The sequence below is a fragment of the Coregonus lavaretus genome, assembly GCF_964263955.1.
Source record: "Coregonus lavaretus genome assembly, contig: HAP1_SCAFFOLD_9055, whole genome shotgun sequence".
NCBI lineage: Eukaryota > Metazoa > Chordata > Actinopteri > Salmoniformes > Salmonidae > Coregonus > Coregonus lavaretus.
The window spans coordinates 1-17,511 of record NW_028163201.1 but is presented as its reverse complement, the minus strand read 5'-3'; the positions used below and the strand labels follow the sequence as shown (position 1 = coordinate 17,511).

The following is a 17,511-nucleotide window of genomic DNA, read 5'->3' as shown; positions in this document are numbered from 1 at the left end:
TCTCTCTCTCTCTCTCTACTACAGCAGTCGCGTTCAGATCTGAATGGTTCCTTCCTGACAAGTCAGTTAAAATTAGGCTACACGTAGCTGAGACCCGTGACAATCATATCAGATCCGACCCAGACCCGTGACATTATTTCGAATTCTGGATTCGGACCCTCTCGGGTATTCGGTACAGGTGGATCCGTGAAGACCTCTACCTTGGATCCAGCGCTCTCCACCAGATCCAGATCCAGAGCCTGGCCATTCCCTTCACCCTGAGGGGAAACATCATGTTTCAGTGCTTTATCAGTCTTTTTTTATTTGGGTCCACAATAAAGGAAATTGTCATGGAGACCCAAATGTTTAAAAACACACACACACTCATACACAAAGAAGGGTCTCTCTTCTTCTTCAAACCGCTGTGTCTATTATCTCTCTCTCAATGAATGAACATTAAATTGTTAGCTAGCTAACTTGTTTTGCGGGATACAGGGATGGAAAAATACCACGGCTGGTCAAATAGTCAGTGAAACATTTAGGCTAGCGTTAGCTATAGCGGCGTGTCTTCAAATTTGCCTTCAACAGTACTGTCACTCCAACAACACTGGCTATAGCCTACCTTTAAACAAATCCAGTGTAAATGCAGGTAGTGAAGGCCCGAGTTTATAAAGTATTGTGTACTTTAGCTAGCTAGCTTAACATACCTTGCTTGCTCCTTGTTGAATATGCTCTCTCATCTCTCCATCCATGATGAGATGACAGACGATCGTTGGGACCACTTTAAAATGATCCTTGATTACCAGTATTTCAGAGCATACTGGCAGCTTTGCTCTAAGTATTGACGTCTGACTAGCCAAGTCAAACAACAAGCAACATATCGCTGTTTATCTGAGAAGTCGGCAGTCAGCTCCAGTGATGATTGATGACTAACTAGAAAACGGGAAGACTGTGCTACTATTAGGAGCCCAATCCCAATTCGCACACCCCTTCAAAGATTTAAAAGCAGTGGATTGATGTAACTGTATTGGTAGACAATTCATCTACACCTATCCAATGTTTTTACATCTTTGAGGGAAGATGGCCACGGCTAGCCAAAATGACATAGCTAACGAATGACAGCAAAGATGCCTCTCACTTCCAACAACTTAAGGATAGGAAATAAATTGCTTTGCTACCTAAAATAAAAAATGATTCTGAACTGTTGAAATTACTGCAATGGTGTTAATATATTTGGATCACTTTTCATGTCATTTTGACCAGCTAATGGGCCTACCCACTGATCAAACAACATCGGAAGAAAGTGTGAACCTCTTATGAACGTTAGCGTCCTTAAATAATCATACAGTATGTTTACATTACAATAAAGTAAAGGGTTTAAAGTATCCAAAACAACCAAAATCTAAATTGCCACAAAAACTGATTTTCGTAGCGTTTTAGATTTTTCCCAACAATGAGTCGGTGCGACATCCGACAGGTTCTCATAGGTCGTCTCACATTTTCTCAGAAACAATGTCATTCTAGAACTATACTTTGTTGTTTTATTGCCCTCCCTCCCGTTCATCCATCCATCCATCTATCTCCTATTGTTCTCTCTCCATGATTCTGTGGTTCTGTTCCCTCCCGTTCATCCATCCATCCATCCATCCATCTATCTCCTATTGTTCTCTCTCCATGATTCTGTGGTTCTGTTCCCTCCCATTCATTCATCCATCCATCTATCTCCTATTGTTCTCTCTCCATAATTCTGTGGTTCTGTTCCCTCCCTCCCTCCCGTCCCAGGATCCTAACCGTCTATACTATGAGTCTGCTGAGCTGAAGCTCTTTGAGAACATAGAGTGTGAATGGCCCCTGTTCTGGACCTACCTCATACTGGACGGCGTCTTCACCAACAGCCCAGAACAGGTGGCTATATAGCAGGTTAAATAATAATAATAATAATAATAATAATAAATAGGGGTGTGCTTATGTAGTCCTGTTTCGCTGTATGTACAAGTGGGTAACCTGTAAGTGTGAAATGGAAATGTGTTTTTTGCCTTGCTTAAGGGCAGAACGATAAATTTTTACCTTGTCTGCTCGGGGATTCGATCCAGCAACCGCCAGGCTACCTGAGCAGGTTATGACCTCTCATAGGAGTTAATATAGAAGCTATATGCCTTCATAGCAGTGTCCTTACTTGTCACCCTCCAGGTCCAGGAGTACAGGGATGCTCTGGAGGGGATTCTGATCAAACAGAAGGATGGGATCTGTCTACTGCCAGAGCTCTACAGCGTTCCACCTGATAGGGTAAGACTGGAAAACCAGGGTGTAGTGGTGCCTTAATGGAACTCCAGAATCTTCCAACCAGGATGTAGTGGTGGCTAAATGGAACTCCAGAATCTTCCAACCAGGGTGTAGTGGTGGCTAAATGGAACTCCAGAATCTTCCAACCAGGATGTAGTGGTGGCTAAATGGAACTCCAGAATCTTCCAACCAGGGTGTAGTGGTGGCTAAATGGAACTCCAGAATCTTCCAACCAGGATTTCTGGAAAACCTGGGAATTTAGCAAGCCTAATCACACATGTGAACCAATTTTAGTTTTTTTACAGGTGGCTGAGGAGTATGCGAACCCCCCCCACTCTGTGGAGAGAGTTGGGGTGCATTCTAACTGTGTGTCTGTAACCAACAGGTGGCTGAGGAGTATGCGAACCCCCACTCTGTGGAGAGAGTTGGGGTGCATTCTAACTGTGTGTCTGTAACCAACAGGTGGCTGAGGAGTATGCGAACCCCCCCACTCTGTGGAGAGAGTTGGGGTGCGTTCTAACTGTGTGTCTGTAACCAACAGGTGGCTGAGGAGTATGCGAACCCCCACTCTGTGGAGAGAGTTGGGGTGCGTTCTAACTGTGTGTCTGTAACCAACAGGTGGCTGAGGAGTATGCGAACCCCCACTCTGTGGAGAGAGTTGGGGTGCGTTCTAACTGTGTGTCTGTAACCAACAGGTGGCTGAGGAGTATGCGAACCCCCCCACTCTGTGGAGAGAGTTGGGGTGCGTTCTAACTGTGTGTCTGTAACCAACAGGTGGCTGAGGAGTATGCGAACCCCCCCACTCTGTGGAGAGAGTTGGGGTGCATTCTAACTGTGTGTCTGTAACCAACAGGTGGCTGAGGAGTATGTGAACCCCCACTCTGTGGAGAGAGTTGGGGTGCGTTCTAACTGTGTGTCTGTAACCAACAGGTGGCTGAGGAGTATGCGAACCCCCCCACTCTGTGGAGAGAGTTGGGGTGCGTTCTAACTGTGTGTCTGTAACCAACAGGTGGCTGAGGAGTATGTGAACCCCCACTCTGTGGAGAGAGTTGGGGTGCATTCTAACTGTGTGTCTGTAACCAACAGGTGGCTGAGGAGTATGCGAACCCCCACTCTGTGGAGAGAGTTGGGGTGCATTCTAACTGTGTGTCTGTAACCAACAGGTGGCTGAGGAGTATGCGAACCCCCACTCTGTGGAGAGAGTTGGGGTGCATTCTAACTGTGTGTCTGTAACCAACAGGTGGCTGAGGAGTATGTGAACCCCCACTCTGTGGAGAGAGTTGGGGTGCATTCTAACTGTGTGTCTGTAACCAACAGGTGGCTGAGGAGTATGCGAACCCCCACTCTGTGGAGAGAGTTGGGGTGCGTTCTAACTGTGTGTCTGTAACCAACAGGTGGCTGAGGAGTATGCGAACCCCCCCACTCTGTGGAGAGAGTTGGGGTGCATTCTAACTGTGTGTCTGTAACCAACAGGTGGCTGAGGAGTATGTGAACCCCCACTCTGTGGAGAGAGTTGGGGTGCGTTCTAACTGTGTGTCTGTAACCAACAGGTGGCTGAGGAGTATGCGAACCCCCCCACTCTGTGGAGAGAGTTGGGGTGCGTTCTAACTGTGTGTCTGTAACCAACAGGTGGCTGAGGAGTATGCGAACCCCCACTCTGTGGAGAGAGTTGGGGTGCATTCTAACTGTGTGTCTGTAACCAACAGGTGGCTGAGGAGTATGCGAACCCCCACTCTGTGGAGAGAGTTGGGGTGCATTCTAACTGTGTGTCTGTAACCAACAGGTGGCTGAGGAGTATGTGAACCCCCACTCTGTGGAGAGAGTTGGGGTGCATTCTAACTGTGTGTCTGTAACCAACAGGTGGCTGAGGAGTATGCGAACCCCCACTCTGTGGAGAGAGTTGGGGTGCGTTCTAACTGTGTGTCTGTAACCAACAGGTGGCTGAGGAGTATGCGAACCCCCCCACTCTGTGGAGAGAGTTGGGGTGCATTCTAACTGTGTGTCTGTAACCAACAGGTGGCTGAGGAGTATGTGAACCCCCACTCTGTGGAGAGAGTTGGGGTGCGTTCTAACTGTGTGTCTGTAACCAACAGGTGGCTGAGGAGTATGCGAACCCCCCCACTCTGTGGAGAGAGTTGGGGTGCGTTCTAACTGTGTGTCTGTAACCAACAGGTGGCTGAGGAGTATGCGAACCCCCACTCTGTGGAGAGAGTTGGGGTGCATTCTAACTGTGTGTCTGTAACCAACAGGTGGCTGAGGAGTATGCGAACCCCCACTCTGTGGAGAGAGTTGGGGTGCGTTCTAACTGTGTGTCTGTAACCAACAGGTGGCTGAGGAGTATGCGAACCCCCACTCTGTGGAGAGGGTCCCTCTGGGGAAGCTCCCTCTAAAGTGGGGTCAGTCCCTCTACGTCCTAGGAAGTCTACTGGCAGAGGTGAGAGGTCACGCACTACACTAGCTAGTGGACACTATACTACACACACTACAATAGCTGGTGACTAACTGCCACTGGGTTATAAAGTCCTCCTCTCCTCTCCTCTCTCCGGTATTGTATGGTAAAGCTTTGCCCTCTCTCTGTGTTCTACAGGGTTTCCTGGCCCCTGGAGAGATAGATCCTCTCAACCGACGTTTCTCCACCATCCCCAAGCCAGACGTGGTGGTGCAGGGTGAGATTTGAAGGCTACACACTGAATATATGTCTACGTTTGATAAAAGCATCTGCTAAAGGACCATATTTAAAGGCCGGTTTATACTTGGTCTAACGACATGTCTGTAGACAATTAGAATCCGACAAGTGTCTCTGGTCAAAACAACATTTCATTTATACTCCGGTGGAATGTCTGCAGATTTTCGCTGCGACTGTCGGTTTCCTTGTCGCACAGACATGAAAAAAGTGAATGTCTCTTCGACTGTCGCAATGTCCGTTGTCGTGGTTACTTGGCTGCTACAGCAACAAGACCAAATCCATCTGTGATGAGACAGTGCAGGAGTTCTCTGATAGAATGACCTACTTTAATTTCTTCACACTCACAACCATAAGCTATTTTCTGTAAGCTCGCCATCATTACCTTGTAAATAATGATGTTGTGGGTTCATTTCCCTGTAATAATGAATAGAATTAGCTGAAGTTATACTCTTGGTCATTATTTGAACTGGCTAGCCAGCTAGATAGCTAACAAGCTAAAAACAAACCAAAACATTGTTTAGAAAGTTGTTTTTAGTTTACATTTACTGAATTTATTTTTAAACGGATGGGTTTATCGGTGTTAAAATAGAGCAAGTATGCTATTTGGAGCACCGGGTTGCTGATGTCATGTAGAGACTGTCTGGAGCACCGGGCTGCTGATGTCATGTAGAGACTGTCTGGAGCACCGGGCTGCTGATGTCATGTAGAGACTGTCTGGAGCACCGGGCTGCTGATGTCATGTAGAGACTGTCTGGAGCACCGGGCTGCTGATGTCATGTAGAGACTGTCTGGAGCACCGGGCTGCTGATGTCATGTAGAGACTGTCTGGAGCACCGGGCTGCTGATGTCATGTAGAGACTGTCTGGAGCACCGGGCTGCTGATGTCATGTAGAGACTGTCTGGAGCACCAGGCTGCTGATGTCATGTAGAGACTGTCTGGAGCACCGGGCTGCTGATGTCATGTAGAGACTGTGGTTTTGTGTTGATACTTTTTCATAACGACAAGGACAAGTTTGATGTCGGACGACAATAGAATTTTCATGATGTCGCTATGGCAACTGTCTACAGACATGTCGATAGACCAACTGTAAACCAGCCTTAATACATACTGTATATGTAACTATTAAATATATACAGTGAGGGGAAAAAAGTATTTGATCCCCTGCTGATTTTGTACGTTTGCCCACTGACAAAGACATGATCAGTCTATAATTTTTATGGTAGGTTTATTTGAACAGTGAGAGACAAAATAACAACAAAAAAATCCAGAAAAACGCATGTCAAAATGTTATACATTAATTTGCATTTTAATGAGGGAAATAAGTATTTGACCCCTCTGCAAAATATGACTTAGTACTTGGTGGCAAAACCCTTGTTGGCAATCACAGAGGTCAGACGTTTCTTGTAGTTGGCCACCAGGTTTGCACACATCTCAGGAGGGATTTTGTCCCACTCCTCTTTGCAGATCTTCTCCAAGTCATTAAGGTTTCGAGCCTGACGTTTGGCAACTCGAACCTTCAGCTCCCTCCACAGATTTTCTATGGGATTAAGGTCTGGAGACTGGCTAGGCCACTCCAGGACCTTAATGTGCTTCTTCTTGAGCCACTCCTTTGTTGCCTTGGCCGTGTGTTTTGGGTCATTGTCATGCTGGAATACCCATCCACGACCCATTTTCAATGCCCTGGCTGAGGGAAGGAAGTTCTCACCCAAGATTTGACGGTACATGGCCCCATCCATCGTCCCTTTGATGCGGTGAAGTTGTCATGTCCACTTAGCAGAAAAACACCCCCAAAGCATAATGTTTCCACCTCCCTGTTTGATGGTGGGGATGGTGTTCTTGGGGTCATAGGCAGCATTCCTCCTCCTCCAAACACGGCGAGTTGAGTTGATGCCAAAGAGCTCGATTTTGGCCTCATCTGACCACAACAGTTTCACCCAGTTCTCCTCTGAATCATTCAGATGTTGATTGGCAAACTTCAGACGGCCTGTATATGTGCTTTCTTGAGCAGGGGGACCTTGCGGGCGCTGCAGGATTTCAGTCCTTCACGGCGTAGTGTGTTACCAATTGTTTTCTTGGTGACTATGGTCCCAGCTGCCTTGAGATCATTGACAAGATCCTCCCGTGTAGTTCTGGGCCGATTCCTCACCGTTCTCATGATCATTGCAACTCCACGAGGTGAGATCTTGCATGGAGCCCCAGGCCGAGGGAGATTGACATTTATTTTGTGTTTCTTCCATTTGCGAATAATCGCACCAACTGTTGTCACCTTCTCACCAAGCTGCTTGGCGATGGTCTTGTAGCCCATTCCAGCCTTGTGTAGGTCTACAATCTTGTCCCTGACATCCTTGGAGAGCTCTTTGGTCTTGGCCATGGTGGAGAGTTTGGAATCTGATTGATTGATTGCTACTGTGGACAGGTGTCTTTTATACAGGTAACAAACTGAGATTAGGAGCACTCCCTTTAAGAGTGTGCTCCTAATCTCAGCTCGTTACCTGTATAAAAGACACCTGGGAGCCAGAAATCTTTCTGATTGAGAGGGGGTCAAATACTTATTTCCCTCATTAAAATGCAAATTAATTTATAAAAATTTTGACATGCGGTTTTCTGGATTTTGTTGTTATTCTGTCTCTCACTGTTCAAATAAACCTACCATTAAAATTATAGACTGATCATTTATTTGTCAGTGGGCAAACGTACAAAATCAGCAGGGGATCAAATACGTTTTTCCCTCACTGTATATAGCCAGACGCACCAATGTGTTGGAGGAAACACCGCCCAACTGACGACCGAAGTCAGCTTGCAGGCGCTCTGCCCGCCGCAACGAGTCGCTAGAGGGCGATGAGCCATGTAAAGCCACCCCGGCCAAACCCTCCCCTAACCCGGACGACGCTGGGCCAATTGTGCGCCGCCCTATGGGACTCCCGTCACGGCTGGTTGTGACACAGCCTGGGATTTTTTGTCATTATGGGGTATTGTGTGTAGATTGATGAGGGGGGAAAACAATTTAATCCATTTTAGAATAAGGCTGTAACGTAACAAAATGTGGAAAAGGTCAAGGGTCAAAATAGCTGTGCAACAACGCTCCCCATACAACCTGACAGAGCTTGAGAAGATCTGCAGAGAAAAATGGGAGAAACTCCCCAAATACATTGTTAGTGATCCAATTGACATTTTAGTCATTTAGCAGACGCTCTTATCCAGAGCGACTTACAATTAGTGAGTGCATTTTTCATACTGGCCCCCCGTGTGCCAAGCTTGTAGCGTCATACCCAAGAAGACTCGAGGCTGAAATCGCTGCCAAAGGTGCTTCAACAAAGTACTGAGTACAGGGTCTGAATACTTATGTAAATGTGATATTTTATTTTTTTAGCAAACATTTCTAGAAACCTGTTTTTGCTTTGTCATTATGGGGTATTGTGTGTAGATTGATGAGGGAAAAAACAATTTCATCCATTTTAGAATAAGGCTGTAACGTAACAAAATGTGGAAAAAGTCAAGTAACGCTACAAGCTTGGCACACCTGTATTTGAGGAGTTTCTCCCGTTCCTCTCTGCAGATCCTCTTAAACTCTGTCAGCTGCAGGATCTCTTTGTACTTTGCTCCGTTCATCTTTCTTCGATCCTGACTATATTAACCATTTTTTAAGTTAAGGTTTACATCCCACATGCAACAATCACCTCATGACAGACTTGTTTACGGAAGAACCCCACCCCCAACAGTCAAACACATTTTACAGAAAAAATGACATATTTCTAGCTATTTTAATAATAAAATAAGTCAGTCATTTTTTTTATTCTCTTCCTGTAGTGTCTATCCTGGCAGAGAATGAGGAGATCCAGGAGTTGTTGATGAAGAACGGGATAGAGGTGGAGACAGTATCTGACATACACCCCATCCACGTCCAACCTGCTAGAGTCCTCAGCCACATTTACGCACGACTTGGTAAACAAAGAGAGGGAAGGAAGGAGGGAGGGAGGGAAGGAGGGAGGGAAGGAGGGAGGGAAGGAGGGAAAGAAGAAGGGAAAGATGGGATAGAGGTGGAGACAGTAGCTGACACTGTACACCCCATCCACATCCTGCTAGAGTTCTCAGCCACATTTACTCTGTCAACAGTCTTTCACTACCATACAAAAGAAAATGACCTTACAAAAACTGGTGCTATTGGAAGCCACTTCTACACCGGGCGGTGAGGGCCAGTTTCCCGTAATCTAAACCTATATTAGAAAGCATGCTGACTGTTGAACCCTCCACTCTTCCTCTTTTCTCCCAGGACGTAACCAGAGACTAGGGCTGACTGGTCGACCCTACAGGAGGATTGGATGTCTAGGAACTTCTAAGTTCTATGTCATCCGCAACACCATCTTTGCCTTCACACCACAGGTAGATACAGTACAGGACAGTACAATTTTCTGTGTGTGTGTGTGTGTGTGTGTGTGTACTTGTTTTCCTACCTCATCAGGACCCCAATGTCCTAACGTTTCACCTGAATGTCCTGACAAGGTAGGAAAACTATAACTGTTTTGAAAAGTCAGGATGTTTTTCAGGTCCTGAATTTGTTCAAATGCTATTTTAAGGTTAGGGTTAAGGATAGTGTTTTGGGGGTTATGGTTAAAGTTATGGTTAAGGATTAGGGTTAGGGGTTATGTTTAGTGTTAGGGAAAATAGGATTCTTAATGGTCAAAAAATTTGACTCCAAAATTTACAGAAATTTCACGAAAATAAAGCTGTGTGTGTGATGTCTATGGTGTGTGTAGGCACCTGAGCTGAGCCATAAGGGAAACTGGACATCAGTTGGGGAGGGGCAATGTTTGCTTTTTGTCCCCTCCGCCCCACTTTTGATCTGAAATCACCATCACTTTTTTTTGCAAATTAAAAGTGTTAGAGCTAGTAATTTATCAATATGTATCTTTAAAATTGACGTAGTCAGCAAAGCTACCAAAATATTTTATTTTAAGACCTACCTATAGCTTGTAGCCTACCTATAGAATGCAGCCTACCTACAGGATAGCATGTAGCCTACCTATAGAATGCAGCCTACCTACAGGATAGAATGCAGCCTACCTACAGGATAGCATGTAGCCTACCTACAGGATAGCATGTAGCCTACCTACAGGATAGCATGTAGCCTACCTACAGGATAGCATGTAGCCTACCTACAGGATAGCATGTAGCCTACCTACAGGATAGCATGTAGCCTACCTACAGGATAGCATGTAGCCTACCTACAGGATAGCATGTAGCCTACCTACAGGATAGCATGTAGCCTACCTACAGGATAGCATGTAGCCTACCTACAGGATAGCATGTAGCCTACCTACAGGATAGCATGTAGCCTACCTACAGGATAGCATGTAGCCTACCTACAGGATAGCATGTAGCCTACCTACAGGATAGCATGTAGCCTACCTACAGGATAGCATGTAGCCTACCTACAGCCAAATGAGAGTTATGTATTCCGGCTGTAGCTTAGGCTACTTTTATTCTGGTAAAACACCATTTTCAACAGCGCATTTGATAAAAATAACCTAGAAAATTACATTGGTTGTCATTCAACCTATTAAGCCTAATATTTCACAAGCCATTTTACAAACATTTTGAATGCTGAAGGTGACGCACAGATGTGCCAGATCAGAAATAAGCCTACCTCTCGTAGGTCGAAGCATTTTTTACCTCGCGAAGATGCGCAGTTTGACTCGGCTACTGCTACTGCCCGGGGTTGTTCGCCATGCAAAATGATTTGTAGATCAATGACTGTCAACACAATTACATTCATAGTTCGACACTGAAGGAGAGGACACCGTTGTCACAAAAGATGAGGTATTTTCGGAAGGTAGAAAGTAATTTAAGCAAAAAAATGTTTGTGAACCAGCTATTCGTAATGTTTGAATTGATTTTCTGACCGATGCTGGGTTACATTTGGGGTCCTGCAGACCGATGCACATCGGGGAACGCTGAGTATCCTTACATCATTGTAGACTTTCTAGGATCATTTCATCGTTCAAATGCTCTTTTATTTGGACATGGCTTTATACAGTAGCTACTGTATGTCCTGGGAAGAGAAGGAGAATTACTAGTCTTTTTTTAAATTCTCTCTCTCCCTCCCTCCCTCCAGTTCATAGATCACCAGCAGTTCTACTTGGCGTTGGACAACCAGATGATTGTTGATATGCTTCGTACAGACCTGTCCTACCTTTCCTCTCGATGGAGGATGACTGGCAGACCCACTGTCACCTTCCCCATCTCTCAGACCATGCTCAGTGAGTCACACACCAGGGAGAGTGTGTTTGTGTGTGTGGGGAGGCGGGAGTGTGTGTGTGGGGAGGCGGGAGGCGGGAGTGTGTGTGTGTGTGTGTGTGTGTGTGGGGAGGCGGGAGTGTGTGTGTGTGGGGAGGCGGGAGTGTGTGTGTGTGTGTGTGTGTGTGTGTGTGTGTGTGTTAGCTCATGGTCCCTGTATGTTTCAGCTGAAGACCACTCTGACCTGGACCCTGCGGTTCTGGCCACGCTGAAGAAGCTACAGGATGGATACTATGGAGGAGCAAGGTGAGGCCTCATTCATTTATTCATCTGTCCATCTGTGACTCTGTCGTCCATCTGTCGGTTTGTTTGTTTTTGTTCCTTCCTTAATTTATTTGTTTATTCATTCATTCATTTACCCCCCAGTCTGTCTGTTTTTTTTCTTCGATCGTTTGTTCTTTTGATCATTCATGCATTTATCCATTCATAAATGTTTTCTGAAATCACTCGTTCAGGCATTCATGCACACACACAAACACACACCCTCACTCACTCACTCACTCACTCACTCACTCACTCACTCACTCACTCACTCACTCACTCACTTAGTACCTCAATCCTTCCCTCACTCAGTCATCCATCCATCCACCCGTCCATCCATTCATTCATTCGTTCATTCATTCCTTTCTCTCGCTCCAGGATCCAGACGGGAAAGCTCTCTGAGTTCCTGACCACTTCCTGTTTCGCCAAACTCGGCTTCCTGGATGCCAGTAAGCACGTGGGCGGCATGGGCCGTGACGAAGATGATGATGATGATGATGATGACTATGGATGCTTTGCTGAGCATGGCTTGACCTTCAATGGTGGTAAGAAAGGGAGGGGAGGAAGGAGGAAGAGAAGGGACAGAGGGAGGGGATGAAGGGGAGGGACAGAGGGAGGGGATGAAGGGGAGGGACAGAGGGAGGGGATGAAGGGGAGGGACAGAGGGAGGGGATGAAGGGGAGGGACAGAGGGAGGGGATGAAGGGGAGGGACAGAGGGAGGGGATGAAGGGGAGGGACAGAGGGAGGGGATGAAGGGGAGGGACAGAGGGAGGGGATGAAGGGGAGGGAATGAAGGGGAGGGACAGAGGGAGGGGATGAAGGGGAGGGACAGAGGGAGGGGATGAAGGGGAGGGACAGAGGGAGGGGATGAAGGGGAGGGACAGAGGGAGGGGATGAAGGGGGCTAGTGATGTCACCAGGGTATATGAAAGAAAATGTTTATTCACGGTCAGTTTAAAAACCTTTTTATTTTACTTGATTACAAAATGCTCTCTTTTACTGTGACAATATTGCAGAGGTGGGACCAAATCATTATTATTCGAGTCACAAGGTCCGAGTCCCAAGTAGAACGGGTCGAGTCTCGAGTCGAGTCCCAAGTAGAACGGGTCGAGTCAAGTCCAAGTCGTGCATTCTAAGAGCGAGTCAAGTCTCAAGTCAAGTAAAAATATATATACATGCAACGACTTGTTCAACTACAAATCTTTTGTCTATTTATTGAGGAACCAGACTGACCTTTTCATTATTTTGTCTACTCTCGTTGTAAAATGGGGACCTTGTAGGCCAGGTAAGGGCATGAAGCCAGCAGAAGGCAAGGCAGGTTGACGTGCTCAGACCGTAGATTTATTTACAGGTCTTGGTGATCCAGTGGTGAAAGCGCCATATCATACCAAATATACACGGGCAATAGCCCAAAGAAATAGCCTCTGTATCAGGCTTAACCTGTCATATCTGAACGGACACAGGTAGAGGGCAAGACCGCACAGCCTCCCCTTCAGAAACCAAATGGAATCTGTCTAACAGGACCTCAACAGGTACATATAGGCACTTGGCCCCTCCCAGGACCAAACAATTACAACCAATAAACTGGTTCTACAATGTAAAAGGCAATTTCCACATCCATTGTTCCATTCACCTTAATCAGACTTAATGATTATTAATGATGTTTCATCACAATTCGTACATGGGAACAATCATGTTCTCTTATTGAACATCCTGACTCCAAAGCCTGGAGCGCATGCCACATAGCCCCTTTCTATGCGAACTGAGGCTTCCTGTTAGGCACAACAGAAATGACAGAGACGTAGGACACAGACACACGGAAATCCGACATAACCCTGGAAATATGAACAAAGGAAACCATACATTGAATTAACCTATGAGTCTTGCGAACGTTCATGTGCACAATAAATATTGGGTAATTTTGACATACCAAAAGACCATTAGGCCTATGCTAGTAATTGTTGATTGATGAACAAATAATTTTTGGAGCTGCATATTTATTTATTATGTCGATGATTGGTTGGGCTGAGGGCTTGATGATTGGTTGGGCTGAGGGCTTGATGATTGGTTGGGCTGAGGGCTTGATGATTGGTTGGGCTGAGGGCTTGATGATTGGTTGGGCTGAGGGCTTGATGATTGGTTGGGCTGAGGGCTTGATGATTGGTTGGGCTGAGGGCTTGATGATTGGTTGGGCTGAGGGCTTGAATGATTGGTTGGGCTGAGGGCTTGATGATTGGTTGGGCTGAGGGCTTGATGATTGGTTGGGCTGAGGGCTTGATGATTGGTTGGGCTGAGGGCTTGATGATTGGTTGGGCTGAGGGCTTGATGATTGGTTGGGCTGAGGGCTTGATGATTGGTTTGGCTGAGGGCTTGATGATTGGTTGGGCTGAGGGCTTGAATGATTGGTTGGGCTGAGGGCTTGATGATTGGTTGGGCTGAGGGCTTGATGATTGGTTGGGCTGAGGGCTTGATGATTGGTTGGGCTGAGGGCTTGATGATTGGTTGGGCTGAGGGCTTGATGATTGGTTGGGCTGAGGGCTTGATGATTGGTTGGGCTGAGGGCTTGATGATTGGTTGGGCTGAGGGCTTGATGATTGGTTGGGCTGAGGGCTTGATGATTGGTTGGGCTGAGGGCTTGATGATTGGTTGGGCTGAGGGCTTGATGATTGGTTGGGCTGAGGGCTTGAATGATTGGTTGGGCTGAGGGCTTGATGATTGGTTGGGCTGAGGGCTTGATGATTGGTTGGGCTGAGGGCTTGATGATTGGTTGGGCTGAGGGCTTGATGATTGGTTGGGCTGAGGGCTTGATGATTGGTTGGGCTGAGGGCTTGATGATTGGTTGGGCTGAGGGCTTGATGATTGGTTGGGCTGAGGGCTTGATGATTGGTTGGGCTGAGGGCTTGAATGATTGGTTGGGCTGAGGGCTTGATGATTGGTTGGGCTGAGGGCTTGATGATTGGTTGGGCTGAGGGCTTGATGATTGGTTGGGCTGAGGGCTTGATGATTGGTTGGGCTGAGGGCTTGATGATTGGTTGGGCTGAGGGCTTGATGATTGGTTGGGCTGAGGGCTTGATGATTGGTTGGGCTGAGGGCTTGATGATTGGTTGGGCTGAGGGCTTGATGATTGGTTGGGCTGAGGGCTTGATGATTGGTTGGGCTGAGGGCTTGATGATTGGTTGGGCTGAGGGCTTGATGATTGGTTTAGTTGACAAGTTGAATCGGGTGTGCTATCTCTAATAGATCAAATACATGGAACGGTTGTGGCCTCTATCGAACTCTATGGGTTTTCCTAACTCAATGTCAGGGGTGTCAAACTCATTCCTGCTGGTTTTGTTATATCCATTCAATTTGTGTCAAATTACGATCTAGACAACCAGGTTAGGGGAGTTCCTAACTAATCAGTGACCCGCAGACACTCCGCCCTCCGTGGAATGAGTTTGACACCTGTGCTCTATAGCTTCAACCCTGTATCCCAGGCAAATTCCAATCTGGACCTCGAAGGCAGTTCCACTGATGATTTGTATTATTTCCCTAATGAGGGACTGATTCAGACCGTGGACACCACGTAGTACAGAACCAGCAGTACTCTGGACCTCCAGGCTCAGTTTTGAATATCCCCCTCTATCCTATTTCCTCTTCCTGTGACATTATCTTTTAACCTCTGACCTTTGACCTCTGACCCTTCATTACCTAACGATTGACCTCTGAATGACGTTACCATCACCAGCAAGATAACCTCCTGACCTGGTTGTTTTGATGGGTGACACAACCAACTGATTTTGTGTTGGATTAACAAAAGCAAGCCTGTGAATGATTTAGGTGTGAATTGTGTTTGTTTTTTGTTCAGTAGTTGAGCAAGTGACTGACCACCATGTTTTAGTGAATTATTTGAGAGAATATTTGTCATAGAATTTACGGTCAAAATGCTGTCTTTGTAATTGAACTACCTGTAGCTGTTATCTGCATTCAGACTAAACACTTAAATCCAAAATGAAGGATGGCTGGAATGTTTTTAGACTGAGATCAAGGCATTTTAATGCAACTCTCATGGGGTCAATTTCAAAACAGAAACCTAACAAATGCCACAATGAACATTTTCACAGCGGTTTTACATTTTTGGTGAGTGAGAACAGTAGTGTAATAGTTGTGTGGTATGTGTAGAAAGAAATTGGTTCTGATCAGGGATTAATACAATTAATTAAGATTATGGTGTCCTCGAATATCATATTTCTCTCTCTCTCTCTCTCTCTCTCTTTCTCTCTCTCTCTCTTTCTCCTTCTACTCCCTCTCTCTCTCTTTCTCCTTCTACTCCCCTTCATCTCTCCCCTCTTTTCTCCCCCTCTCACTTCCAAACCTCCCTCCCTCTCCTCCCTCCCTCCCCTCCCCCTCCTCCCTCCCTCTCTCTAGAGGCTGATGACCTAGCCCAGTACCTGGACCAGTTGTTGACCACAGCGAACCCCAGCAGAGGGTTAAAGGTCAGGGTTATTTATTAATTAATAAATTAAAATCTTTTTTTTTTTTTTTACATACATTTTTTCACATAAAGCGTTAAACATATACAGTTGAAGTCGGAAGTTTACATACACCTTAGCCAAATACATTTAAACTCAGGTTTTCACAATTCCTGACATTTAATCCTAGTAAAAATTCCCTGTCTTAGCTCAGTTAGGATCACCACTTTATTTTAAGAATGTGAAATGTCAGAATAATAGGAGAGAGAATGATTTATTTCAGCTTTTATTTCTTTCATCACATTCCCAGTGGGTCAGAAGTTTATATACACTCAATTAGTATTTGGTAGCATTGCATTTAAGTTGTTTAACTTGGGTCAAACATTTCGGGTAGCCTTCCACAAGCTTCCCACAATAAGTTGGGTGAATTTTGGTCCATTCCTCCTGACAGAGCTGGTGTAACTGAGTCAGGTTTGTAGGCCTCCTTGCTCGCACACGCTTTTTCAGTTCTACCCACACATTTTCTATAGGATTGAGGTCAGGGCTTTGTGATGGCCACTCCAATACCTTGACTTTGTTGTCCTTAAGCCATTTTGCCACATCTTTGGAAGTATGCTTGGGGTCATTGTCCATTTGGAAGACCCATTTGCGACCAAGCTTTAACTTCCTGACTGATGTCTTGAGATGTTGCTTCAATATATCCACATAATTTTCCTTCTTCATGATGCCATCTATTTTGTGAAGTGCATCAATCACTCCTGCAGGAAAGCACCCACACAGCATGATGCTGCCACCCCGTGCTTCACGGTTGGGATGGTGTTCTTCGGCTTACAAGATACTTTTTCCACCAAACATAACGATGGTCTTTATGGTCAAACAGTTCTATTTTTGTTTCATCAGACCAGAGGACATTTCTCCAAAAAGTACGATCTTTGTCCCCATGTGCAGTTGCAAACCATAGTCAGGCTTTTTTATGGCGGTTTTGGAGCAGTGGCTTCTTCCTTGCTGAGCAGCTTTTCAGGTTATGTCGATATAGGACTTGTTTTACTGTGGTTATAGATACGTTTGTACCTGTTTCCTCCAGCATCTTCACAAGGTCCTTTGCTGTTGTTCTGGGATTGATTTGCACAAAGTACGTTCATCTCTAGGAGACAGAATGCATCTCCATCCTGAGCGGTATGACGGCTGCGTGGTCCCATGGTGTTTATACTTGCGTACTATTGTTTGTACAGATGAACGCGATACCTTCAGGTGTTTGGAAATTGCTCCCAAGGATGAACCAGACTTGTGGAGGTCTACAAATTATTTTCTGAGGTCTTGGCTGATTTATTTTGATTTTCCCATGATGTCAAGCAAAGAGGCACTGAGTTTGAAGATAGGCCTTGAAATACATCCACAGGTACACCTCCAATTGACTCAAATGATGTCAATTAGCCTATCAGAAGCTTCTAAAGCCATGACATTTTCTGGAATTTTCCAAGCTGTTTAAAGGCACAGTCAACTTAGTGTATGTAAACTTCTGACCCACTGGAATTGTGATACAGTGAATTATAAGT

General features: G+C 45.8%; 1 protein-coding gene across 1 annotated transcript; it reads left to right on the top strand.

The window, feature by feature from the left end:
• Nucleotides 1–1,761: 1,761 nt before the first annotated feature.
• LOC311118388 (phosphorylase b kinase regulatory subunit alpha, skeletal muscle isoform-like) lies at nucleotides 1,762–15,979 on the top strand (the record flags this gene model as incomplete). The annotated part of the gene is made up of 10 exons (XM_084193189.1): nucleotides 1,762–1,884; nucleotides 2,170–2,265; nucleotides 4,589–4,696; nucleotides 4,850–4,928; nucleotides 8,757–8,891; nucleotides 9,220–9,329; nucleotides 11,062–11,206; nucleotides 11,411–11,489; nucleotides 11,883–12,049; nucleotides 15,912–15,979. Coding segments are annotated over 10 exons (1,110 nt in total), but the record flags the coding sequence as incomplete, so codon positions are not given.
• Between the last annotated feature and the right edge of the window lie 1,532 nt (nucleotides 15,980–17,511).